Source organism: Penicillium verhagenii (assembly GCF_028828195.1).
Source record: "Penicillium verhagenii strain IBT 33310 chromosome Unknown utg000006l_segment0_segment0, whole genome shotgun sequence".
In the NCBI taxonomy this organism is placed as follows: domain Eukaryota; kingdom Fungi; phylum Ascomycota; class Eurotiomycetes; order Eurotiales; family Aspergillaceae; genus Penicillium; species Penicillium verhagenii.
Genome location: NW_026643170.1, coordinates 2670478 through 2695540, shown reverse-complemented (window position 1 = coordinate 2695540; position 25063 = coordinate 2670478). Strand labels below are relative to the sequence as shown.

General features: G+C 45.0%; 9 protein-coding genes across 9 annotated transcripts; 5 read left to right on the top strand and 4 right to left on the bottom strand.

The window, feature by feature from the left end:
- Positions 1-975: 975 nt before the first annotated feature.
- On the top strand, positions 976-1965 carry N7466_006371 (uncharacterized protein; the record flags this gene model as incomplete). The annotated part of the gene is made up of 1 exon (XM_057165768.1): positions 976-1965. One exon carries the CDS (start codon positions 976-978, stop codon positions 1963-1965), a length of 990 nt encoding a protein of 329 aa, XP_057021367.1.
- Positions 1966-3164: 1199 nt separating this feature from the next.
- N7466_006370 (non-ribosomal peptide synthetase) lies at positions 3165-5623 on the top strand (the record flags this gene model as incomplete). The annotated part of the gene is made up of 3 exons (XM_057165767.1): positions 3165-3695; positions 3758-3895; positions 3968-5623. The coding sequence occupies 3 exons, from the start codon at positions 3165-3167 to the stop codon at positions 5621-5623; spliced, it is 2325 nt and encodes a 774-aa protein (XP_057021366.1).
- Positions 5624-5721: 98 nt separating this feature from the next.
- N7466_006369 (uncharacterized protein) lies at positions 5722-7189 on the bottom strand (the record flags this gene model as incomplete). The annotated part of the gene is made up of 2 exons (XM_057165766.1): positions 5722-6926; positions 6979-7189. The coding sequence occupies 2 exons, from the start codon at positions 7187-7189 to the stop codon at positions 5722-5724; spliced, it is 1416 nt and encodes a 471-aa protein (XP_057021365.1).
- Positions 7190-8356: 1167 nt separating this feature from the next.
- On the bottom strand, positions 8357-9976 carry N7466_006368 (uncharacterized protein; the record flags this gene model as incomplete). The annotated part of the gene is made up of 2 exons (XM_057165765.1): positions 8357-8553; positions 8614-9976. The coding sequence occupies 2 exons, from the start codon at positions 9974-9976 to the stop codon at positions 8357-8359; spliced, it is 1560 nt and encodes a 519-aa protein (XP_057021364.1).
- A 775-nt stretch (positions 9977-10751) lies between these two features.
- On the top strand, positions 10752-11884 carry N7466_006367 (uncharacterized protein; the record flags this gene model as incomplete). Its single annotated transcript, XM_057165764.1, has 3 exons — positions 10752-11026; positions 11081-11147; positions 11213-11884. 3 exons carry the CDS (start codon positions 10752-10754, stop codon positions 11882-11884), a joined length of 1014 nt encoding a protein of 337 aa, XP_057021363.1.
- An 883-nt stretch (positions 11885-12767) lies between these two features.
- N7466_006366 (Phospholipase/carboxylesterase/thioesterase) lies at positions 12768-13856 on the bottom strand (the record flags this gene model as incomplete). The annotated part of the gene is made up of 1 exon (XM_057165763.1): positions 12768-13856. One exon carries the CDS (start codon positions 13854-13856, stop codon positions 12768-12770), a length of 1089 nt encoding a protein of 362 aa, XP_057021362.1.
- A 2474-nt stretch (positions 13857-16330) lies between these two features.
- Positions 16331-18111, bottom strand: N7466_006365 (DUF3176 domain-containing protein; the record flags this gene model as incomplete). The annotated part of the gene is made up of 2 exons (XM_057165762.1): positions 16331-16384; positions 16468-18111. 2 exons carry the CDS (start codon positions 18109-18111, stop codon positions 16331-16333), a joined length of 1698 nt encoding a protein of 565 aa, XP_057021361.1.
- A 3229-nt stretch (positions 18112-21340) lies between these two features.
- N7466_006364 (uncharacterized protein) lies at positions 21341-22582 on the top strand (the record flags this gene model as incomplete). The annotated part of the gene is made up of 1 exon (XM_057165761.1): positions 21341-22582. One exon carries the CDS (start codon positions 21341-21343, stop codon positions 22580-22582), a length of 1242 nt encoding a protein of 413 aa, XP_057021360.1.
- Positions 22583-23974: 1392 nt separating this feature from the next.
- On the top strand, positions 23975-24344 carry N7466_006363 (uncharacterized protein; the record flags this gene model as incomplete). Its single annotated transcript, XM_057165760.1, has 2 exons — positions 23975-24229; positions 24288-24344. The coding sequence occupies 2 exons, from the start codon at positions 23975-23977 to the stop codon at positions 24342-24344; spliced, it is 312 nt and encodes a 103-aa protein (XP_057021359.1).
- Between the last annotated feature and the right edge of the window lie 719 nt (positions 24345-25063).

Sequence of the window (25063 nt, the reverse complement as noted above, 5' to 3'; positions counted from 1 at the left end):
TCCCTTCTCATTATTTTCCCTCTTAAAAATATATAAACACGTAGCTAAAGGCTCTTTTAATTTTATATACTTTTATAGCTTAATATCTACTAGTAAAATATAACTAGAGAAATATATCCAGAAGATCCTAGAGGAGACTCAGATGACATCGGATAAGGAATAGAAAAAACAAAGGGAACAATAAATAGAGTTCGAGGCTCAAAGAGAAAGAACAAAGGAAGAACGCATAAACAAAGGAATAGAAGGAATCTAGGAGTCTAGAATAAAGAATGAGACTCAAGCTTGTCTCCAAAGAACGTAGTAGAAAGATATCAACTACCTTTGGCTTGAAACCCAACAAGAAGTGCGGGAGTCATCGAGTATTCGAGCGCAAAAGCTCACTTTCAGGTTCGATCAACATAAACAATAACGTCAACAAACTGACGTAACAACAACAAAATAAGCGGTGAGCGAACTTACCGCTATAATCCAAAGCATGCAGGATTGCGCATAATGAATGCTTCAACCTGATATATCGACTATGTATACATAGTTTCAATGTTGTAACAGCCCCTAAGATCGCCCACCTCAACACCACATGCACTTTAAGCAGGTGGATATATACAGTGGGCTGGTATGTAGAAGAGAGGGAAATGCAGTTCTTGAATCTCGATCTTCCGATCGACGGTTCCTGTACCTCGGCCGAAAGAACGCCAAGCCTTCTTCCAATCTTACAGTACAGCCTGTATTGAACGGGCCTGTACATAACATCTTGTAATTTAGAGCCCCTCAAATTACCAACAATTAGTCTATATTTATCTAAATTAGGATTAGAATTGGGATCTTTCTCGGAAGTTTTCTTTGATAAGGAATACTATAAATAATATGAAGGTGATAAGAATAATACTTAAGGGTCTACAAGATCAGCAATTAAGACGCTACTGGTCCTACAATCATTTCTTCGCAATGTGTACGAATTCTCCCAGAGTGGAATCCATGCCGCTCAATCGCTTATGGTTCATCACAACACCTCGTACAGCCTCGAACCTGTTAATCCGCATTTTGGCCACCGACCGACAGCCGAATACTATCCCCGGAGAGTACTTCTGCCAGCAAGCATTGAATGTATTGGAAGAGTCGGGTTGTCTGGAAAAACCACTGGGAGATTGGTCCAGCCATGAAATCAGCAAAATTGGAAACATCTACCAAGAAAGCTTCGATCAGCTGCAGGCCTTTGTGAAAGCAGCAGGGGACAAGCGCATCGTCCTCAAAGAGCATGCGTTGTTCGTGATTGACCCCGCGACAAGAGTCCGCCCTGCCGACTCTGCGGCAAAGCATGAACTGCTCTGTAAAGTGAAAAACTCAGAGATGTCTTGCTTAAGCCTACCAGATCTTCCACCGAACGTTACAGTCTTCCCTGATGAGTTCCTTGCATCGTGGTTCCCTGTGCTCTTGATCAGGCATCCTGCCGTTGCATTTCCTTCGTACTACCGAACATATTCCACGCACTGGGCAAAAACTCCCGAGGAAAGAGAGGCAATGAAAGGCGAAATTCAAACTGCCATGACCTTGCGTTGGGCACGCAGCCTGTACGACTGGTATCTGGCATTGTGGGAGCAAATTGGTTCAGACGCAAACCTTCCTCGACCCATCGTTCTTGATGCAGAAGACTACATGTCAGACCCAGAAATGATAGAACGGTTCTGCGATACTGTTGGACTCGATTCATCAAAGCTGCAGCTTTCATGGGAACCTGCAAGCAAGGAAGCCTTGGAAAATACCGACCCGGGGAAGAGGCGGATGCGGGATACGCTGTTCGCTTCAACATGTATCAACCCGGAGAAGATCAAACGGGAGATTTCGTTACAGGAAGAGGTACAGAAGTGGCAATTGGAATTTGGTGAAGATGACGCTCGGAAGATAGCGGATTGGGTCAAGTCTGCATTGCCTGATTACGAGTTCTTGAGAGAGAGGCGATTCACCTGAGATCATTGCTGCTTATGTGGCCTCCACTCAAGTGTCCTGCGCGAGACCAGTCTGATTGAGCCCCATTGTCAATTTTTGGGTTTTGAGCTGGGCGCGGCAAGGGGAAAGAATGAGTTGACTTGCCTATACTCCTTACGTACTGTGAAGATACATAGTAAAAATTCGTGCATATTTTGAGTCGAATACGGAGTACATACAACTGAATCGTGATCTATAGCTCTACACTTACTGGCTATAGATTTCTCGGTATCCCCACTGTGGCGCATTGATAATGGCATTGTTTCACAAGTATTTAACTTTACAGATACTTCAGGAGGTGGTCTGTGAAGCGGCCGGGCCATAAAGCGGGTCTTTAAGTACCCAAGTTCAAATACTTGCGAAACACCACTATATTGTACGTATCTCAGTTACCTGATATTACCTCTCCGTAAAGCCGTAAATCTTCAAAAATTTCAATTCTGCAGCGCTAATGGATTTTGGCGATTGGGGATATCGGCAAACACGTAGCCAGTGTAGCCTTCGGCTTGCAAACATGTGGGCCAGTGTACTAGACTCGGGCTGTATGATGTTCTTTTTAGCCATCATGCTGCGTATCTTACAGAATTATTACTAGCCAGACGCCATAAAACACAATCTCCACTTTTTAATTCAGGTTTAGGACCATGTGGCGGGGTGAATCGAGCTGAGGTTTAGTTCGTCCGATTCTATGCCGATACGGTTTGTAGCGTATTATCTATACTGGTAAAGATCGAAATTTCGGTTTAATACACGATTTCAATGGCCTTTAATATGTTGCTGCCCAGGAACTGATAACTAGAGGTGGGTCTATAGTTGAACATTTGAAGTATGTATTATCTCAACATTTTTTATTGTATTGTAAGCAATGGTAGAGATGAAATCTCAACAGAACGACCTGTTATGACCACGGGTATACAGTATCGTGGTATATCGATTTGACTTTGATGGTGGATACATACTGGGATCGAATCGAATGAGAGCCATACTCATGGCGCAAATAAACATGCTTCCTGATTCTGCTCGTAGATATAGCCCACAAGCACTATGACTGCCATTCTCCTCTTTGACGTATACTAGTCAAAATTTGTACACAGAACAGTGTTAAAATCTACCAGTCATAACATCTGTTGATATATTTCCCCTGCTCCTCACTGGCCTGAACTTAATTGTCGTCCCAAATCATGGCGACTGCCCTCATCGGAACCAAGGACAGGCGTTTGCATCAATCTACGATGGTCAAGTCTCGGATGACCGAGTTATCGCATTCTTCCAGAGATGTGATTAATCTTGAACTTTCCATGAGCGCAAAAGAACTCCTTGCTGGAATACGTTCGCAACTTGACGAGTCTATGGGTAGAGAAGCGGCTCATTCTCTCAAAATCACGACAGTGTTGAACATCTGTTGGATTATCGCAGTTCGCTGCTTCTCTCCCACCCAATTCATCTATCTTGACCTTCATTCCGAATATGGGTTTTGCCATATCAGCGACTCATGTCAGCCGAGACAAAGTACTCCGTTGCTTGAAATGAATGCCGACAAAACAGTTGCCGATCTACTACGAGACTACCGTCTCATTGAGGCCAATATCAATCCTAATCGATTGGCAGGGGTCAGTTTCACCCCCGACAGCCAAGGATTTTTGAAATCGGCTGTCTGCCATGTTGACAGTGCTTCTATGGCCAAACGTGAATTGGCCTTTTCAACTTCAAATGTAATAATGTATTTCCCCTCGTCTTTGTCAAATGCCGTGACTAATTATACTGCCTTGGAAAGTGCATTGACACAAAGCTCATTCTCCGAATCTCGCATGAAGATGACAAGCTTCAAGCTCACCTTGCTTTCTTATCTTCGGATATCTCCAAGGCCCTTGCGAACACCATACTGCAAACTTTCAACATCACATTAGAGGCAGTACTTTTATCTCCACGCAGCCCACTAGAGCGTTTGAGCTTATGCTCTGATCATGACCGACAACTTATTCAGCACTATACCCGGGATGTTTCCGAGTACAATGAAGTCCTTCTCCACGATATGGCCTTGGAACATGCTATTACACATCCTAATGATCTTGCCATCTGTTCTTGGGACGGTAACCTCACCTATGCCGAACTGGACAATTTGACATCTAGACTAGCGTGGCACCTCGCTGATATGGGAGTCGGGCCTGAGACCGTTGTCATTAGCTGTTTCGAAAAATCTACATGGGCAATTGTCAGCCGTCTGGCAATCCTCAAATCTGGTGGAGCCTACGTTTCCATTGACGCGACAGATCCGCCTATCTTCTTGAAGGATGTCATCAATCGAGTCGACGCAAAGATTATACTTACTTCTCCGGCCTATCAGTCCCGATACTCCTCTATGGTCTCAAATGTGATCAGTATCACACTAGAAATGCTACATAGACTGCGATTCTTACCCGGCATCGTGTGTCCTTTGGTCACTCCTCGAAATGCGTGTCTTATTCTCTTTACCTCTGGGAGCACAGGTCAGCCGAAAGGAATCATCCAAGAGCATCGATCATATGCGACTGCCATAAAGGACTACAACCGAGTTCTACAACTAGGTCGCCATAGCCGTGTCTTTCAGTTCGATGACTATGCCTTTGACATCAGTAATAACGATTATTTGACAACGCTAGTGGCGGGTGGATGTTGCTGCGTTCCAACCCCAGATAAAGCCGTGTCAGCTCTGATTGACAATTTAAACGCCCTCAAAGCCAATACCACCTTCTTAACACCCACGGTCGCTGCCAAATTTTCTCCTCAAGATGTTCCTTCCTTGAACCTCGTCTGTATTGGTGGTGAGTCAGTGTCAGACGACCTATTAATGAGATGGAAGCCCCATGTGAAATTGGTCAATCAGTACGGCATGGGCGAAGCCGCTACTTTTTGTGCGTATAATGACCACCTGGAGGTTGGAAAAAGCGCAATCGTTGGACGCAGTGGCAGCGGTGCTATCTGGATCGCCAGTCCTGCATCACCCGAAGTGCCCGTGCCTGTCGGTGCAGTGGGGGAAATACTGATCGAAGGCCCCCATCTTGCCCGTGGTTATCTCGATCAGGTCTGCCAGAAGCCTGGCCTTGGGTTTCTCAAGTCTACACCGGCATGGATCGCCCAGCTTCATCCCTCCCGTGCGAGAACATCGCGAATTTATCGGAGTGGCGATCTGGGACGATATTTACACGATGGGACTGTGGAACATATGGGACGCAAAGATACTATCCTAAAGTTAGACGGGAATCGTATCGAGTGTACCGGAGTGGAGTACGTTTTACGGAGGTTGCTAGGTACAGGAGACGCTACAATCGTTGATATACTGGGCTTGGTCGAAGAGCACAAAAATCCTGTTCTGGTGGCGTTTGTCTATCGTTCCGGCCTTACGACGAACCTTAGTGCCACCGATTCTGACAATTTGATTTCTTTTCACCCCATCATGGACAGTCATCCGGTCAGTGAATTGGTGCAAAAGATGAAAGCGGAGCTATCAGCGAAAATGCCCATCCATATGGTACCTACGCTGTTTATTCTGGTGAACAAGGTCCCTCGGACGCGGTCCAACAAAACAGACCGTCGCAAGCTACATCACATTGCACAAAAGTGGTACTCTTTGAATTGCATGAAACTAGGACTTTGGCAGTAAGGGCGGGGGAAAAAAAGCACAGTCAAATTGAATATATGTATTGCATCAATCTTAGTTTTTCCCAGCAAGGCGTTCGATGCCCAGAAGCAATTTCACTATTATAGAACAAAATCCCCAAGTTTCATGCCATCGTCAGAGCCCACAACCAACTTCAAAGTCTTGATGAAAGCCGCAAAAAGTCGTTGAGCTCTCGCCAGTGGCACTAGAGTCGATTGGTAGCGCATTTCAAATACGTACCCATCATCAGACACCCACATTTCTATGTAAATCGCATATCTTGTGGAGAACGTCCAATGTTCCATATCGCGCCGTGGCGTTAGAACAAGACCATTAATAGATTGATTTTCCAACTTGGAGCCTCCCGCTTTGACGTTGATGTAGGACTGAGCGACTGGGGCTCCATCAATACCCGGTAAAATTCCGGCGACCTTGCCGTGCTCCTGAGTGCCAGTTGAGACGAGGTCCTCTTGTACCGAGCCACGAAGGGATCCAATGTCAACTTCATCGGAGGTAGCCCGTAAGCGGAAGATACGATCCCTGACAAAAAGCCCGATGGTTCGCTCAATCCCCTCATATGGATATAGGCGGCCCAGCGCGACAATAGCAAATGCGACATCTCTCTGACCCGATTCGCTCATTAGTGTCAGTGACCATGCTGTAAGTACAGCGGTTGCGATGTGTATGGAACGGCCTTGGACTAAGGTGTTGGGCAAAGTCTCACGCAGGGACGAGTCGAATGTGTGACGTTGTTTTGGTTTCCCTTCATAAAAGGTCTCGAGACAGGCATTTCCAAGATATGTCGCCCAGAAGGCGGAGTTTGCTTGCTTATCGAGCGTTTTCTGCTTATGGGCGACAAAATCGCCGTACCATAGACGCTCAGCTTGTTCTAAGAATAATTCAGGGCTCTTCAGTGCATCAAGAAGATCACGCTCTAGGATAGTCCGAGAGAAAGCGTCAAAAAAGGAGTGTAGAATGGAGAAGACAAAGAATGTCTTCCCATGATTCTGAACCAAAGCGTACTGCGTCACTGAATCGCCAGGATGGACAATTCTCTTGACTGAATGTGTCAAGAACTCCTTAATATCCTCTGAATGATGCACAATTTTGGTATTCCCCGTTTTCAACAGGACCTGATAGTAGGTGTCCTCGACTTGGATAAAGGTGCTGCGAAGAGCAGGATTTTTAATGGACAGCAGGTCAACAGCCCTTTGCAGTTTTTCCAGAAGGCTTGGTCCTTTCATCTCATATACGAATGAGACTGTTGACCCAGGGACGCCCTTTGCAGACTCCGAGAAATAGAAATCTTGCTAAGAATGAGTAAAGAGTCCATTGAAGCGTTGGCATTCGGAACATACCTTGATCTGGGTCCGTAGGTGCTACCTTGCTAACCTCGGTAGTGGGAATACCCAAGCTTTCGAAACATGATGCTGGAATATTGTAAACCGTGTAGTTCGCTCCCCCCGTTTGCTCTGCTTCAATTCGGTCGCCATTTGGCTTCTGCGAGTTGTAACCGCTAGAGAGCAGCGCAGATATTCCCGCGACTGTGGGATCTAGGATAAAGTTCATTGATAACTGTCCCTCGATGATTGGTGGGAAAACTTACTAGCATAGAATGTCTCAATATCAAAATATATGCCATGGGAGGCTGCTTCGCCGATAATCAGGATTGCTTTCACCTGCTATATTCAGCCTTGGCTGACCGCAAGTGTTGTGGTTAGGAAATGCGCACCGAATCACCCCCCACTTGTTATTGCATGTTAGTCGTGATGTCTTGATCAACTCTGAGGCTCAAATAGCTTACACTCAAATAAATTATCATCGTCTCCGATTTCTCCCACATCTAGGCTCAGTGTCGCCGCCCAAATCCTTTTTAAGGTTTCACTCATATTAGCCATATCAATACCGCCTTGGATATCTAAGGGTGAAAATTGGGGTGGTATTCAAGTATAGAAGAGAAATTTTAGAACAGAACTTGAGTCCTTATCCCAAATGATTGGCAGGAGTAGCTTGCGGCGGGACACGGCGACCTCAATTGTGCTGTTACGCATAAGCACTCAAGTGCTGCTTCGGTGCTTTCCGCTGGCTAGTCTCCTCATGTGAGACTGTATTTTTGGGAATTGCCACGTATCAATAGCTCAAGGTAAGGAGAATGGACCCACATAAATGTTGATTTTCTGTATTGTACAGTAGTTTTTTTTTTGTTTTTTTTTCTCCATCGATCGATCGACCCAGAAGCTTGGAGGTATCCACCTGCTTAAAATGGTGTTAAGGTAGACGATCTCAGGGGCTGTTACAAACTACCCCACATGCACTGTACATATACAGAAATTTCAGTACAGAGCTCCGATCGGTATTAACCTTTTTAATTAGTATATATGCGACGGAGAAACATGCACGCTAGGAAAGTATCATTACAGCGAGGCACATTAGGGGTCCATGCACATGTGAGTTTGAAGCGCTGACGAATTTTCAAAACTGATATATACGTCTAAAACTCCTTGTGAATGTCTATCGGCCAATATACGAAATGATTAAGGATACGTAATAAATATCGCATTTACTATTGATGGTACTTGGCGGTGCGCAAGCCGCCTGAGTGCACGACCCGCTCGTGAAACATTGAACACGTTAGTGAGCCACTCTATATAAATGTATGTATCATTGTTCTGTTCTATTGGGCTTCAGTGCCGTATTGCTGAGCTAGCAGGGCTCTTTGGTATTTTCCTGTTCGGTTCAAAGGAAGCGAAGGCAAAAAGACAACCTATCAATGATATGATAAGTAAAGAGTGTGGGAAATGTGAACATGAAAGCAGATTTATCAATATCTTTTACCTTTTTGGGGACTTTGAAAAGCGTAGCATTCTGTCTGGCAAATTTTTTGATGTCCAAAGCACTCAGGATGTGATCCTCGTGAGGAACGATAGCAACTCCTATCGTGTACATTATTAAACAGACTGCTCTCTCAAGAGTAGGATGAACGAGTAACATACCGATTTCCTCGCCGTAAGCAGGGTCTTCAACGCGGAAACAAGCGACCTCTTTAACCGCGTTATGGCTCATCATCAACTCCTCAATCTCATGAGGGCTGATCTTCTCCCCTCCTTTATTGATCATCTCTTTGATCCGTCCAGTCACCTGAAGAAAGCCGTCACTGTCAACAATTCCAACATCACCGGTCCGGAAGTAGTGATCGAAAAATGCCTCCTTGTTGGCCTCAGGGAAGTCAGAGTATCCATCAATCACACAATCGCCTCGAACACAGATTTCACCCTGCACTCCAGGCTCGAAGATCAGGCTTGATATGCCCTCTTTATCCTGAACTAAGAATTTGACGCTGATTTCTTCTGGGATAGGATAGAAGCCGACTCTTCGTACCGTGTGCCGAAGATTATTAGTAAAGACAGCCTGCGCAGTTTCCGTCATTCCATACCCTTCTAGTACCGGGCAGCTCAGTTCCTTTTCCAGCAACTGGACCAAGTCTTTGGAGATACCTGTCCCACCAGAGCGAACGAAACGAATCATCGGGGGCTCCGCTGGTCTCGGAAATGAGAGAAGAAGACGGTGCAGCGTCGAAACCGCATGGTACCAAGTTGCCTCGTAGTCTTTGAACTGATGCCAGAAGGTACCGGAGAGCGAGGGAGGGATGATGACACAACCACCAGAGCACAGCGTCGAGAAGAGTGAGGAGCAAGTTCCGCCTACATGGAACATTGGTGCGACCAACATAGTACGGTCTTGTGACGACAATTCATGGGCTTTGATTATGATATCGCAGGAAGCAATGATGTGCTTGTGTGTCAATGCTACAGCCTTGGGGAGCCCAGTCGTTCCACTCGTGTAATGTAGAAGAACAGCGTCATCACTTTGGATATCTGGAGTAGGTACTACAGGGACACTCTGGTGCTCATCATCTGTGATGATTTCAATTTTGCCTGCTTGGCTGTCCCAAGCGGCCTTCACGACAGGAACACCTTGGAGCTTAGAGGCCTCGATAATGTTGGCATCCGAGACGGCGCTTTTGGTATTGGCTTCAACAAAGGTGAAGGCGGGTTTCATGTATCCCAAAAGCTCAGAGCTCTCTCTCAATGCAAAGTCAGGATTGACTGGCGATGCCGTTGCGCGCTGTCGAGCAAGAGCCAGAAGAATGATCACAAATTCAATGCGATTCCGAATGGCTAAAGCGACTCGACTGCCGGGACCAATTCCTAGGTCTGCAAGCTGGCTTTGTGCTCTGGCGGTGGCTTCATGGAGGTCGCGGTAGGATATTTGAACAGATGGTTGAGTGTTTGTCGACGGAATGATCAAAGCAGGCTCCACAGAGCTTTGGGAAAATAGCAACACCTTGCCAGACATTTTTTGCATCAATTCCAGAAATATTCAAATGTTGTAACTCCAGATGTCTTGATCAAATATCGTCGGAATAAGAATTTGATAGGATTCAAGTCGGAAAATTGTGACTGTATAGGAATCTATATTTACACATGCTGTAATTTATCTGCATGTGTAATTATGTGTTATAGTGGCTGGACAAAAGTAGTGAAAGTATTTGCACCCCATCTCAACAAATGTGCACATGTGGAGCCTTCAATGTTGAGGTGCAAATGCCTTTTGTCCACTGTAAGCCCGAAACTCCCCTTTCTCACCGCTACGTGGAAGTCACTCTTAGCACGGCTCCGTTTCAAATTTCACACCGCCTCTGAGTAGCTCTACATAGATCTTACAGGTCTCAAAGAGCTTACAGCTGAGTCTTGACTTTCAGCTAAAGATTATCCACAGTCCATGTCGATCGAATGCAAAGACCCACATGCGAGCAAGGTGCAAGTCGAGAGTGGATACATCACGACTTAAGCAGATTTACTTTCAGTACAGCAATACTGTATGGTAATGTTTGTCGAATCTCAATACAGCCGCAGCTCAGCCCGGTAGAGAAGATACTCATCAGCATTTCTTGCAGTCTTTTCTGTCCTGAGGATAGTGGTAATTTCTGGAGAAATTTGGCGTGGGGCAGCTTTATCAATTTGTGAGCGCTGGTTCAATTCGTTCGACTACTTATGCTGCAAATTTTCTATCTTCAATCTGCCACTATTTTCCAGCAATTTGATTCCTTCAGCTGCCATTTCACATCACTATGCCTTCGAGCCAAGAGCAAAAAACACCCCTTACAACGGGCCAGAAAATCGCAAATTTACCAACAATCAACTACCGCGTATTAGTTGACAATGAACCCAAGGAGATTATCAAATTGCTATCAGTGTGTGTAGAGGAGGGGTTTTTCTATCTGGATATGAGGGACGACTTTGCCCTCCTCGCCGAGCTTGAGATGCTCCAAGGCTTTATTGAGAAGTGGTTTAGCCAGTCTGATGATATCAAAAAGGACTTTGCTCGAGGGAGCTATATCCATGGGTATGAGAGAGATCTAAGAATATGACGTGCGAATAGAGTAACTAATGATCCCAGCTACAAGCCTACGGGTGCATTTGCTGGTCCCTATGAAAATACTCGCGATGCCTACGAAAGTCTCAAAGTACGTTCTCAGTTTATCCAGATGTCTGGATGTCTCACTTAGCTGATGAATGGTGGTTTTTTAAGGTATCCCATAAAAGTCTCGCAGACCCGAACGCAAAATTCCCCACTGAGGATGAGAACGAAAGAGCCATGATAATCAGCTATTTGGAACGATCCAGGGCTGTAAGCTTGAAGCTTGTCGCTTTGTTGTCGGACGCAATGAATCTATCGCCAGAAGAAAGGCTAGAATCCTACCATCAATCTGATATCGACTCCAATTCTGTACTCGTGCTCCTGAAGTACCCTTATACCAATCCAGCTGAGTTATGCAGCAAGGTTGGCCACAACAAACACACCGATATCGGCAGCATTACATTCCTCATTACCGACCAGTGGGGCTTGCAAGTCATGGCAAAAGATTCCGAAGAATGGGAATTCATCGAACCTCGTCCTGGACATGCAGTGATCAACGTTGGTGATTCTCTTCGATTCCTGTCAAAGAAGGCGTTGAGGTCGTGCCTTCACCGAGTGATTCCAGTTCCTGGACAAAAGGTTGATCGCTACACAATTGCCTATTTTCTGCGCCCTAGCGATAGTGCTGTTTTCACTGGTAGCGACAACCAACCAGTACGCGCTGCATCCTGGCATGATCAAAAATACAAGGTTTTTGAAAGCACCCAGGAAGAACAAAGCAAGACTGCAATTCTGACCGGGGGCCTGGAGCCTCTTGGTAAGCGACATGAGATCCGTTCGTGATATCAAATGTCGCAGCCTTTTGCACAGCAATCAAACACCTCCACTGAGTGGACTTCAAATTTCTCTTGCATCAATTGTGTTGCATTTTCTGATAGAAGATGTCTTGCCCTCCGAAACTTGTCTCAGTCGCAAGTTAATCCGGTTTTGATCTTGAAATACTGGGTTCATGGCTTTCAACCACGTTTGGGGCTTCTATAGTTTTAAATTATTGGCATGTACGTAGTAAGGTGACACTAAATGACCATTTCATTTCAATTTTTATCAATTCCTTGCTCTATTCCAAAATGCTATGAAACATTTCCTATATATCTCAATCCAAAGAAGTGTCAAGTACATACGACCATAGGGTGTGGAAAACAGGGCTTCCCGTCCGCTCAGCCGTACTTAAGCCACACGCCGGTCAGTTAGTAGTATGGTGGGTGACCACATGCGAATCCTGACTGTTGTATGTTTTTCCTTTTTCGTTTCTTTTCTTTTTTGCTTTTCTGGTTTCGTTGTCGTTTGTGGGACAGGTGCCTTTCGTCGTTACTCTAGATGTCTATTAGAATACTAACCTTTGAATCTTCAACACCATGACTGCAAATTAGAATTGGTTGCTCTAAGCACCATTAGGTATTTTAGTACAAGTAACCATCTAGCACTTGGGGGATGGCGAGCCAACATTGAATTGACCTAGACCTGTGGACGGTTTAGACTCAGGCTGCCATATAGGACATATCATTTTGCTATATTCTAACTGCCAATCTCGGAAGTTAGGAAAGTGATTCAGAATAGAATTCGGAGCCTGGAAGATTTGAGAATGACATTTCTAGGATCCACGAGTCAAAAATAGACCCAGCGTCTAGCTAACATATTGCTAATGCCCAACAAAGGCCTTCGTATATCAGGAATTGGACACCGGCAAGTCATCTTCCACTGGTAGGTTCACGCGTGTTTGAAGAAATTTAAGAATGTCTTGGATTTCATCTTCAGCACGATACCAATGACCAAGTCCCTCATATGACTTCCATGTCAAGTCCATTCCCAGGCCCTTTGAAAGCACCTGACTCATTTTTTCGCCAAGGCGTACGGAAACCTTGGGATCTTCTGCGCCGTGGCCAATGAATATAGGTATTTGAAGTTGATATAGATTCGAGGGCGATAGTGGATCTTTAGGCGATAGCGATGGTGACTCTTCATCCGTCGAAAGCATAGGAAGATCAAGGATATCGCGGATATAGTTAACAGCTTGGATAGCAGGAGGAATGTCTGTTTCTTCCTCCTCCTCCATGAATGGATTGAAGTCATCGTTTGGTTGGCCAGGTTGGTGAAACAAATCGTCTTCTAATTCAGAATCAGACCACTCATCCTTTTCTAGATCTTCATCACTGCTTATATCCCGGTCATCCCCATCATGGTCATCTGATTGGCTTTCATAGCGGCTGTTATCTCCAGCCAGCTCAGAGTCATCATCACATCGGAGAATCTCTTTTAGATGCTGCTCAAATGGCAGCCATCCACTCATCCCGACAAACGCTCCAATAGCGTTCGTTGTAGAATTATCGCCCCAGCCACCCAAGACCGTGAAGATGCCGGCAGCACATCCCTGGCTTAGACCCCATAAGATGATCTTGCGATAGCCTCCCGCACCCAGAATATGCGCTTCGTTTGTGATCAAGTCGCGAAGAAATTCGGCAGTCTCACAAAGACCTTCGATTTGCAGGTCTGTTCTCTCCCCAGGGTCATCCAGGGAATAGTTGTCGTACCACTGATTTATTGGCACCCTTTTCAGTATTGTTGATCGGCGTTTAGACGCTGTTGGAAAAACGAATTTCACGGTTGGGAGCCGATTTTGTAGATTGGCTGATGCGAGAATCTCACGACCAAACCGTTCGGCATTGCTTCCTCTCCCATGAAGCGCAATTATGGTATGAGTGTGCTCATTGCGGACAGGCGAGATAACTAGCGGTACAGGGTATGATTTTCGCGGCATTCCAGCTTTGTGATGGGGGGAGGTGTAAGAGCAAGAAATCAAAGAGGGAGCTTAGTAGAAAACAAAGAGAAAATTAGCAGAGCGAAAGGTCGAAGTAATAGTACAGACTATAAATAAGCTTTTCTTTTTTTTGAAATTCATTATCCAATCAATTTTCCAAGTTACGATGCGCTGCGTACTTTGGCGACACGCCGCCCCACCTACCCCTGCCTCCCCAGCGTTCCGCATTCAAGAAAATAGAAGTTATTATTTGCTGTTTCGTCTGGGAGCTTGGAGGCTTAGATTACCTACTCCTAGTGGGTTTCATTATGAACTCATTACGCGCGCAAAATCTTCTTAGCCTCACTGCAGCCCAATCGATATCCGCCCCACAAGGCGTCAAAATCAATAGATGTGAGCGGCTGAGGTATGTAGTAGCTATCGGAATTATACCAAGCGCCCAGGCTAAAATCTCAAACACTCAGCCTTACGCGACATCCCTCTTACTTCGTCCCTGTGCTGGGTGCTCTGTCAAATACCTACTGGGTGTTCACTAGCCAGAGACGATAATGGGAGTTCCACTATGGCCACGGCTAGAACGTTCAACATGATTCAACCAGACCACAACGACTCGTGGGTAACACGCAGACAGTGATTGAAAGTCACCACAGCTTGTCAGGCATGCCGGTTAAGAAAGACCAAATGTGACGACAGCCGTCCAGGTAATTTTCACCTCTGTCCTTCACTATACTCATTTTTTTACTCACGAGCCATGATGATACAAAGAATGCCCAGCATGCACTAGGTGTCAAGCCAAAGGTCGACAAGCTTGACTCTCTCGGGCATTGGGTCACGCGCCTTCTCGGATAATAACCACGAATCGAACTCAGACTCAAATCTCAACCGTCCATACTACGCAGCCCACGGCAGGTTCACCGGCCAGGTGACGGGGGCTATAGAGGAGAATGATCAAAATTTACATCAACAAAAAATAAAAGGAAAAAGGAAAAACATACAACAGTCAGGATTCGCATGTGGTCACCCACCATACTACTAACTGACCGGCGTGTGGCTTAAGTACGGCTGAGCGGACGGGAAGCCCTGTTCTCCACACCCTATGGTCGTATGTACTGGACACCCTTTTGGATTGAGATATATAGAAAATGTTTCATAGCATTTTGGGATAGAGCAATTCCACGTAGCGGTGACGCCGGTGAGAAAGGGGAGTTTTGGGCTTATAGTGGACAAAAGGCATTTTCACCTTAATATTGAAGGGTCCATATTTGTTGAGATAGGGCATAAATACTTGAAATACTCTTTTCTAGCCACTATAACACATAATTACTACAGGTTCAATAAACCATATCACATATATAAATATAGATTCCTATATAGTCACAATTTTCTGACTTAAATTTTATCACTTATTACGACAATATTTGATTAAGAGTTACAATATTTCTGGAATTGATGCACAAAATATCTGGCAAGGGGTTGCTATTTTCTAAAAGCTCTGTGGATCCTGCTTTGATCATTCCGTCGACAAACACTCAACCACCTGTTCAAATATCCTACCGCGACCTCCATGAAGCCACCGCCAGAGCACAAAGCCAGCTTGCAAACCTAGGAATTGGTCCTGGCAGTCGAGTCGCTTTAGCCATTCGGAATCGCATTGAATTTGTGATCAATCTACTGGCTCTTGCTCGGCAACGGCATCGCCAGTCAATCCTGACTTTGTATTGAGATAGAGCTCTAAGCTTTTGGGATACATAAAACCCGCCTTCACCTTTGTTGAAGCCTTTGAATACCAAAATCGCCGTCTCGGATGCCAACATCATCGAGTCCTCTTAGCTTCGAGGTGTTCCTGTCGTGAAGGCTGCTTGGGACAGCTAAGCAGGCAAAATTGAAATCATCACAGATGATGAGCACCAGAGTGTCCGTACCATCATACCACCGAAACCTCTCTGAGTCTACTTTGGACTTATATATAAAACAGAATAGATGGTGAATATATGGTACTAAATGCTTGACCTAATAAAAATAATGCTCTACTCCTGTTCACATATCACAAAATTGACAGTCAACTGTAACGAGGCAAGCAAGAAAACAATACAATTATTCTAAGGTCCTAAATCGAGGAGAAAAATAAAAGAAGAAAGAGAAGGAGAAGGAGGCAGGAAACAGTCAACCTTGAGTACTTACTAAGGTTGACTATAGGAACTAACCCCAATGGAGAAACCTTCTCAACGAACAAAGACTGTCAGGTCCAAAACCTTCTCAGCGAACCCAAAGAAAATCCTGTTGACTTCTCAGACTATCAACTGTCAACTCATGACACTTGCAGTGTCGAAGTGTGACACTAACTGTCCAATTCTCTAACATGTAGTATCAAATCATCCTCATGCTCCATTGTGACTATGATCTTCTTTGAGATTCGATTCGCTTCACTGACACTCCGCAGCCCGCTCAAATTACATTCGGCCCCGGGCGCGATATCAAGGGAGCTCATCAATAAAGGCAGCACTGAACTTTTCCAAAGTACGGTATCCCTGGTCACTATTGTAGTGGCGAGAAGTAGTACAGTAGATGCCAAAACAACAAAGAGGGGAAGAATTATCCATGGCCATCTCACATGGATATAGGTTTCGGTCCTGAAGCCCTTTCCAGGTATTCTGCTGCTCACATCGCCAGCACGGATAGCGTCGGTAAGGGTGGTGGACATCGACTTGACCACATCCGTGATGTTATTTGTGAAGATCATATCTTGTATAGAAGAAGTTCCAGAAGACACACCGCGCTCGCCATATCCGAGTCCGGTAATGTTGAAGATACTTTCAAGTCGTGGTACCAAAGACAGCATAAGATGTTCAGAAATATGGTAGGTTGAAGACTTATTAGACAATGCCGTTGAATTTGACGGTGGCACAAACTTGTATAAAACCTTGAACCATTCATAAAAATCGTCCTCCTCAGGCTGCATAACGAACCGAAGTTGCTGTGTCCGGGAAATGGGAGTTGGATCGCTCGTTGCAGAGAAATTACTTGGAGCATACTCTTTTTCACACCAGTACATCACACACTCAGTGAACAAAGGTTTGGGGGGCGGCGCTGTTGTGTTCTGGGTTGTATAATTCACAAAGACGCTCTGGGTGGCCGAAATGAATGAAGCAATAGGCGTTTCAATATCAAATATCTTGTATGTATCTTGGTCGAGGTCGTAACTCAGATCTCTTGTATAGGATGACATAAGCTCCAGTGAGATCATGTTCACACCACCATAATACATTGTATCTCCAGTGAGCAGGTCATGGAGGGATAGAGGAATAATATACTCATAGGGCGCTGTATATGTGCAGTTCATATCTACGATCGGCCCAGTGGCAGAAGGTACAACCATTCCCACACACTCCTGGGTCGTTCGTTCAGTGACATCTTCGCACTGACTGCAGATCCCTAAGGAAACGAACCCCGGATAAGAACATGTTTCCAAAGTGCATTGCGCCTGAAGGCCAGTATCCGGAATTGACAACCCCCTTGTGATAGCTCTTTCTTGTAAGTCTTCTACTATTCCGCCATCATCGATAACTCTTTTGGTGGTATAGTTACGCGCAGATTGAATAAAAACAGTCCCATTGAACGCCTGCACCTGCCGCAAGGGGAAGCTGAGGATTTGTTGAGCGAACGGGTCAATCGCGATTGCCAGAAAGGTCAAAGAGGCACCTGAGAGTATCAGAGCGCCCATTTTGGACCCTGACACCACTCTCGATAGAATCTTAAGCGAGCCCCACGATCCACGGCTTGCCTCATCGATTGCTTGCATATACTCAAGGGGAGCGCAATTTGATCTCTTGTATAACCTCCACTTAAGCTGGCCGAGGCAGGCTGAAACAATGTTGAGTAGTGCGGCTTTGATGATGACTGAGATGATAGAGATGATGGTGTTTGGTGAGGCTGTATATTGCCACTCCGCATATGGTTTGCCGTGAATACTGATAAGGAACACAACAAGGAGTGCGATACCAATTACACTTAGAACCGCACTGCTGATCTCCCATGTCCAGGATCCACCTAGGTCGACTCCGCATGTTCGTGATTTTGAGTTTGATGATTTGAATGGTTGTGCTGGATCCTGTTGAGCCAGGTCTTCTTCGGCCACCTTCGAGGGTGTTCCTGGGTGGGCCACTGCTGTGTAGGGAGAGAGGTGGTCGGATGATGATCTTGAGAGTTCGATACTAGTAGCTGCATAGTGCCGTTCGTCATCGCTGAGGGGGCTCATAGTTGCAATCACTTGTGTAGACCGGTTATAATTGGTTGGTAAAACTGAGCAGGTGCTTCACTATGGTCGATTTTCGAGATAGGCACCTTGCAAAGGGTCTCTAGGATCTTTTTCGATGAGATATAGAAGATTGGAGCATGAAGATAATACGCACTTCTAGCTATATCTGGGTTGGGGAGAGGGGAAGAAGACCCCTGGGAGAGAAAAGCAAGGCGAAAGTGTACCCACGAGGAGGCTGAGGGACACCTCAACGTTGAATCACTAGGCACTGCGCCCCTCAATCATCATGGGTGCAACCCCACTTCAGATGTCTGCGTCGCATTTGAATGCATGAACCTCGTATTCGAAGTTTCAAGCTCCAGCTTCCTTATTGGCTGTTTGCCAATCAGCTGCATGAGAAAAAGCAAATATGTTCCAAGATTTCTGCGGGAACCGTTCGAAAATTCTCTCCAAAATTCTTTCCTCGTCCATAGAACCCAGACTTACGGGGTGTTGGATTATATTATCTTATATTTTATAGCTATTGCTGACTCAAATGTTGATTTCTCCTTCCCTTTGGCCTCGAGGTTTATGGGGAGCTTTAGCATGAAAAAGATTAACTACACCCTGAGGACTATGTGGTGTGGAGGCGGGACCCGGTGTTCGTGTTTTTCGTCTCACTTAAGCAATGCTAATTATTTTTTTGCTTTATACTTTAACACTTCAACATATGGCGAAGTGCAGATACTACTCAAGTGCTAAGAGATCCGTTATTTTAGGGAGAGGTTTTAGCTCAGTTAGTAGTAAATCAGGGGCGGCGGCTCAGCTGAAAGGGTCAGTGCGGGGACGATGCAAGGTAATATGTACTCTCATCAATCGGGCTTCTCACACTACATATATCTAGTATTTCGGGCTCACCTTTGTACATATCCCAGTCGCATGACGCTAAAGTGGCATTCACTCTGGCCACATTTCTAAAATCATCATGATCGCGCTACAGAGATCTACGTAGTCCCCCACTGAAATTCAATTTACCAGGTTCCATCCGCTTTAAGAACTATTCCAATATCTTAAGCCCGCAACAGGATTTGGAAGTAACAAATCGAATCAAAGAACTAGAGAAAATTGATTAAAGGTAAGTTATATCAAAGATACAATTTCTCACCTTTTTTCACTACTTCTGTTAGAATTAAGGGGTTGCGGCCGTTCAATTATACAGTAAGATTACAGTGCTGTTCAACACACGCCTGTACGGGAAGATTGGAAGAAGTCTTGGCGTTCATTGCGTTTATTCGGCTGAAAAGTGCGATTGATTTACCGCTAAATTATGGGTAATTCTAAATTCATATTTGTTTTTGAACTCCATTATGTGCAGCGCTCAACATTTGAAGGTATCAATTCAATATATATTGATTGAATCCTGAAGCTCCAGTACACATTGAATCCATGTGCACCACACTTCCTTGTATTTTGAATCCTCGAACTCTACATATGTATTATATATAGTGCGATATTATACATAAACTTCTCTTTCTCCAAGTAAATCATCACAATTACTAGCAAGAAAAAGAGGCAGAGATCCTAGTCATATAATCCATTCTCAAGTCTATCCTAAAAGTTACACTTATTTAGATCAAATCTCTTAAGATGTTCCTGTATGTGATAAATACACTACGGGAAACAGGGCTGTGAAGTTAGAAATTGAAATTGGGTTATGGCAGTAGGGTGACGGTTATCGGCCCCCGTACTTGGGTGGCCTCTATCGGCCGCCATACAAATGTGTCAAAAGAAGACTTCGCGCCACCAACACCACAAACAATTTTCTCCATGTATTTTGATTCGCCGTAACTTTACTGCTCAATTGAAATGCTTCCAAGGTTGACATTATCGCCCATCTCCGGCTTCATGTCAGACATTGATAGTTATGTATGGTTAAGAATATCCAACCTTCCTGGATGGATGGAAATGAATGTAAATACTATATATAACCTTGCTATCATCAATTGATAGGAAGGTTCACCTCCTAGATAATGCATTCTGTCAAGTTTCCAATATTCTATGTAGTTGGTAGTAATCAGGTCTAAGTTGTCAAACACTTGAAATTGTATGTCATATTACCTCACGGCTCTGGATCCAAAGCGACTACTACTAGTTTAGGAAGTGAGAGATAATGCCCACCCTGTTGAGTACAATGGCTGATGCCTCTCCCCCCTCCTTCAGTATCACATGCTAGAGTGATTAACGCGCTCTTTAATGTTGTAGTACTTAGTCGCGCTTCTTCCCTCTTGTTCTTCTTCTTCTTCGCTCTCTATCTCTATCTCTTCGTCACACCCTACAACGAAGATCGCACCCTTTGGTTTATCTATCATCTTGATAATCTGAGTGTAGCCTCTTCCCATCGAACCCACTGAGCTCACGCCACACACGCTGGAGAGGGTCTACTAGGTATTTTGGACGGTTTTAACAAAACCAGCTGGTTGGTGTCTCTCCCCTTTAGCCAGAGTTTCTCTCTCACACTGAATCACCAATCTGAGATAATGGATCTCCTTGCGAATGAAATTCTACATGAAATATGCCTGAATGTAAGTCACCATACGCCCTCCAGGTTATTTCGAATGCTGATGAGAATTAGCTTGAGGGACCTGAGTACTGTCCACCCAGAGACCTTTCACATTTCAGCCAGGTCAACCGTGCCTGCAACAAAGCGGCAATCCCTATCCTTTTTCGAAACATCACCCTTATCTTCAGAAGTATCGAAGACCTGCATACCGCGTGGTCAAAAGTGACAGAAGCTCCCGGACGAAGCCTTTTCGAGAAATATGCTAGAAGGTTATCTGTTGTGTGCGTTAACTTGACGACTGACTATGAATCCAAACCATGAGAGGCATGGATGTTGGAGCCATGGGCAATTGTTCAAGCAATCGATCGAAAACCGGCGACGAGGAAAGACTTTTTAGATCACTCGATGACCTCTTGCTACTTGCCATGTGGTGAAAGGATGTTTTCGAATCTTCCCTCGAGACTTTTGGAAACGCAAGAATGGGCAGCGGTTAGGTCACTCATCATTAGCTTGGACCGCCTTGAACAATTTGACTTTGTCGCGAACAACGGTTTTACATCCAGCTTGATGGATGTTTTGTCGCGCCACCATCCTCATTGCAAGATCAACATTCTCGGAGAGCAAAGAGTGGGATACAGACCACTTTTTTCGCCAACCAGAGGCAAGTTTTCTCGGCACTACGAATTCAATATGGATACCCTTCGGTTGTCAGGCCTTCACACCCTGACCACATCTATTTTTCATGCTTTGACTGCTAGAAACGAAGTTGACCAGCTTGAGGAGATTTTTCCTTTCTTACATTCTGGCCCTGGGCTGAAGCACCTCTGTATCTCGGACTGGGAACTTGTCTACCTATCCGAAGTCCACCCACTGACATCAATGTATGAGCCTAAGCCGATATGCCAGTTAGAATCAGTTACGCTTCCCACCTCCACGTCCGTGGGAAATCAAAATTTTCTTTGCAAGTTAGTTGCCACCGGAAATCTTTCTCAACTTCGCTCACTCGATATCGGTTCTTTAGGCGACGCGAGAATTCTAGTCAGCGTTGCTGGGCTATTTCCAAACCTAAAGAGACTTTTTATTTCTCTCGATGCCAGAATGTGGAATTTTGAAAAATACAAGCATTGCAAGTCTTTGTTCTTCCAAGACTCAACCGCTGGCATACTTGCATTTCGCCCGTTGGAATATCTTTCTATCAAGGGCCTTGACAGTGTAGAAAATTTGAACAGCATCATCCAACATCATGGCCCCTCATTGAAGGGACTAGCACTAGTACCTCACGACATAATCTATGAGTACCCCAGACTTCATCTTTCTGACCTCCTTGAAATGGCGATTCTTTGCCCGAACTTGGAAGAGCTACGTCTCCAGATCAAAAGATCCATGGGTAGCCAAGAAGAGTGTGAGATGTACAAAGCCTTCGGTACCTTCCCCAATCTCCAAATACTATTTCTAGATCTTGATTTCGATGCTCGGTCACGGCTACCATCGCCGCCCAATTTTGAAACGGAAAATCTTGACGATCTCCGACAAACTTTCATCAATGCAGCCATGGATGAGAAACTGGCCTTCCAAATTTGGAAGACGATCAAAAACAAGGATTCTGGCTTGAGAGACCTACGTCTTTTGCCATTTGGAAACCGGGTATTTGCTCATGAAGAGCGTTTGTTGATCTGCTGTTTTGCGCGATCATGGCTGCTGACATCTTACAACCTTGAGTATCCAGGATTACTAGTCATCGAGCAAATTGGGAAAAGGGCGTGGGAGGTAAAACGAGCGAAGAAATACCCTGATTGGGAGCCCTGTCTCACTGAAAGAATGGCATCCGTTGTCCACAATATCTGGCCCCAGGTGCCTGGATACAGTGACTGGTGGACTTGTTGGACTAGCTTGCCTTTGCAACCAGACGACTGTCTCCCTGACGAACATTGACATTTCTTGGGTTTTATGATTGCTGGATTTCAAAATCACCGGAGTGGGTCTATCAACAGAGATTTAGTTAGATGAATGCGATTTGAGCAATATGAAAAAAGATGTCAAACCAAAGCGATGTGTAACTATAGTTTTGACCACCCCATTATTAAGAGCACGTTCCGACAACCCTAGCTACCTCATCATAGTTACCTCTACAACTCTGAGTAGTTTAAAGGAATTTCTGTATTCCCAATTCACTGTTGCCCGCACTTTGGATTGTCAAGATAGTAGGTGTTCGGCCTGAGGCCTCAGGCAACAATTTTCCCGACTTGGCCGTTTTCGGACGCCTCAGTAATCTAGCAATGGCTTCATCAATTTCTCCAATCTTGGCATGGATGCGATTGAGGGATTGCGGAAAATAATTCAAACTACTTGGTTTTGATCTTTCTATCGGTCATTGACATTCAGTATTGATGAAAGCATGCCTCAGTTCTTGGCGAATTTCATCGCGTGCAAGCCACTAATCAGCCAAAATTTGATATAGAACGTGTCGGTGGCTTGCTACAATTTTTTGGTGGCTTGAGAATTGTTGTGCATGAACGTTCAAGATTCAGTTTCATTGCATTTGAATGATTCAAAAATTTTCCTGATTTCTCTCCTATAATCTCGCGTTAGCCACTCCAGCTAAGGCTAGAATTGTTCAAATTGGCCTCCATACATTTCCCCATTCCCAAATCATAATCAACAAGTGCGGCTATGGTTGACTGCACCCGTAGTTAATGGGCGATCTTTGATTCAGGGGTCTAATCAAGAAATCAAAAACTCAGGAACAAGCGTTTAGTTCATCCGATTGATTATCGCAGTTGCATTAGACGGTGACATTGAGCTACCTAAATAAGACACGAATATAGATCATCATTGGTACCTACCTTTCCTGACTCTCGGTAATTCCTGAGAGATTTTTTTGATCTTTGGTCTCAATTTTCATTTTCGCATTTGGATCTATGTGGGGAATCGGGAGTGAGCGGCTCAGCCTCTTTCGTAGTTTTGATGGTTCCGCCCCCGATGTAGATCCCGTTTTCGGCCATGTTCCTAGCCAAATTTGGCCAAGTGGATAGGAAATAGTACTGTTCGAGAGGAATTATACTACGCTGACTAGGAACCACTTTGCTTTCATAGACGTCAATGACTATGAAAGCCTTTCTGCTAAGACCACATGCTAATCATTTAAAACCCCCGAGACCGTCCACCTGTGCAAGACTTTTAGTTTCCATCACCCTTCTCAATCACTCTCCCGGTAAGTTGAATGCCATGCGCCTTTGATGCATCCCTTGCATACGATTTTGAAGATCATTATCTGATTTCGACAATTTGATCGCAGATCCGTCTACTGCCCACACGCCTTTCACAATGAAGTACATCCTCGCTACCCTTGCCTTGGCTGCCACTGTCATTGCCATGCCCACCATCAACGCACGCGGGGACACGGATTCGGATTCGGACAAGAGTGACGATACTCCCACCTGTGAGAGCCACCAGACTGTTGTCTGCAGCGGCAACGGAGATGGTGGTCTCTTGTCCTTGGGCAACATTCTCTCCGGTCTTCTCGGCGAGAGCTGCTCCGGTGGTGATGTCTACTGCTGCTCTAGCAAGGAAGTTGAGCAGGTATGTTGGCGCTCTAAAATTTGAATCTTGCAGAACAAACGCTAATTTGAAATTCCAGAGCGGTTTGATCAACCTCAACCTCGACCTCCAGTGCAGCTTGAACCACCTGCTGTAAATGTCTCGTTATCTGGACTGATTATATGTATCTTACATAATTCTTAATGAAAAGTTTCCGCCAAGTGATTTTTCCATGGAAAATTTGTAGAAGTCTGTCGTCTTTAGTTCAAAGGAAATTTGTGTTGAATTAGAGGCTCCGTCTGCCGCATTTTTTCCAGATGTCCCTCGCAAACCTTCATCCATACCCCCAAGATATTTGTTTATTTGACTTGCATTGTAGATAATTCATGTATAGACGAGAAATTGAAATTTGTGGAGACTCGGAGGTGGCTGATGTGGCTTTTCGGAGAATAATCTTGAGTGGGATCTGTGAGAGCAGTGGCATCAACCGGATGAGTATGTAGAAGATCAAGCTTTTGGCCCACTCTATCTTCTATGGCCGTTACCGCCGCGAAAGCCACCAAAATTCACGATATCAATAATGTGGTGGTTTTCGTCTGGACACAAGGCGCGACCGGCAAAATATCTCAGTGAATAGAGAAAAAGGAAGAATTACGGTTGTTCTCAAATCCAGGACAAGGGAGTGGGGTCAATTGAAATGAGAATTCAATGAACAATGGCCCCACTCCGGCTTTGGAACCGCGGAAGGCGCAACAGCGGGGGGAGGTTTAAAACTAAGTGTGAGGAAATGGAGGTAGCTCGAGAATTAAACGTCCTGTAAATTTCTAACTATAGAGTACATGCGCGGCGCCCAAATAGGGACGAAGCCATTGGTAC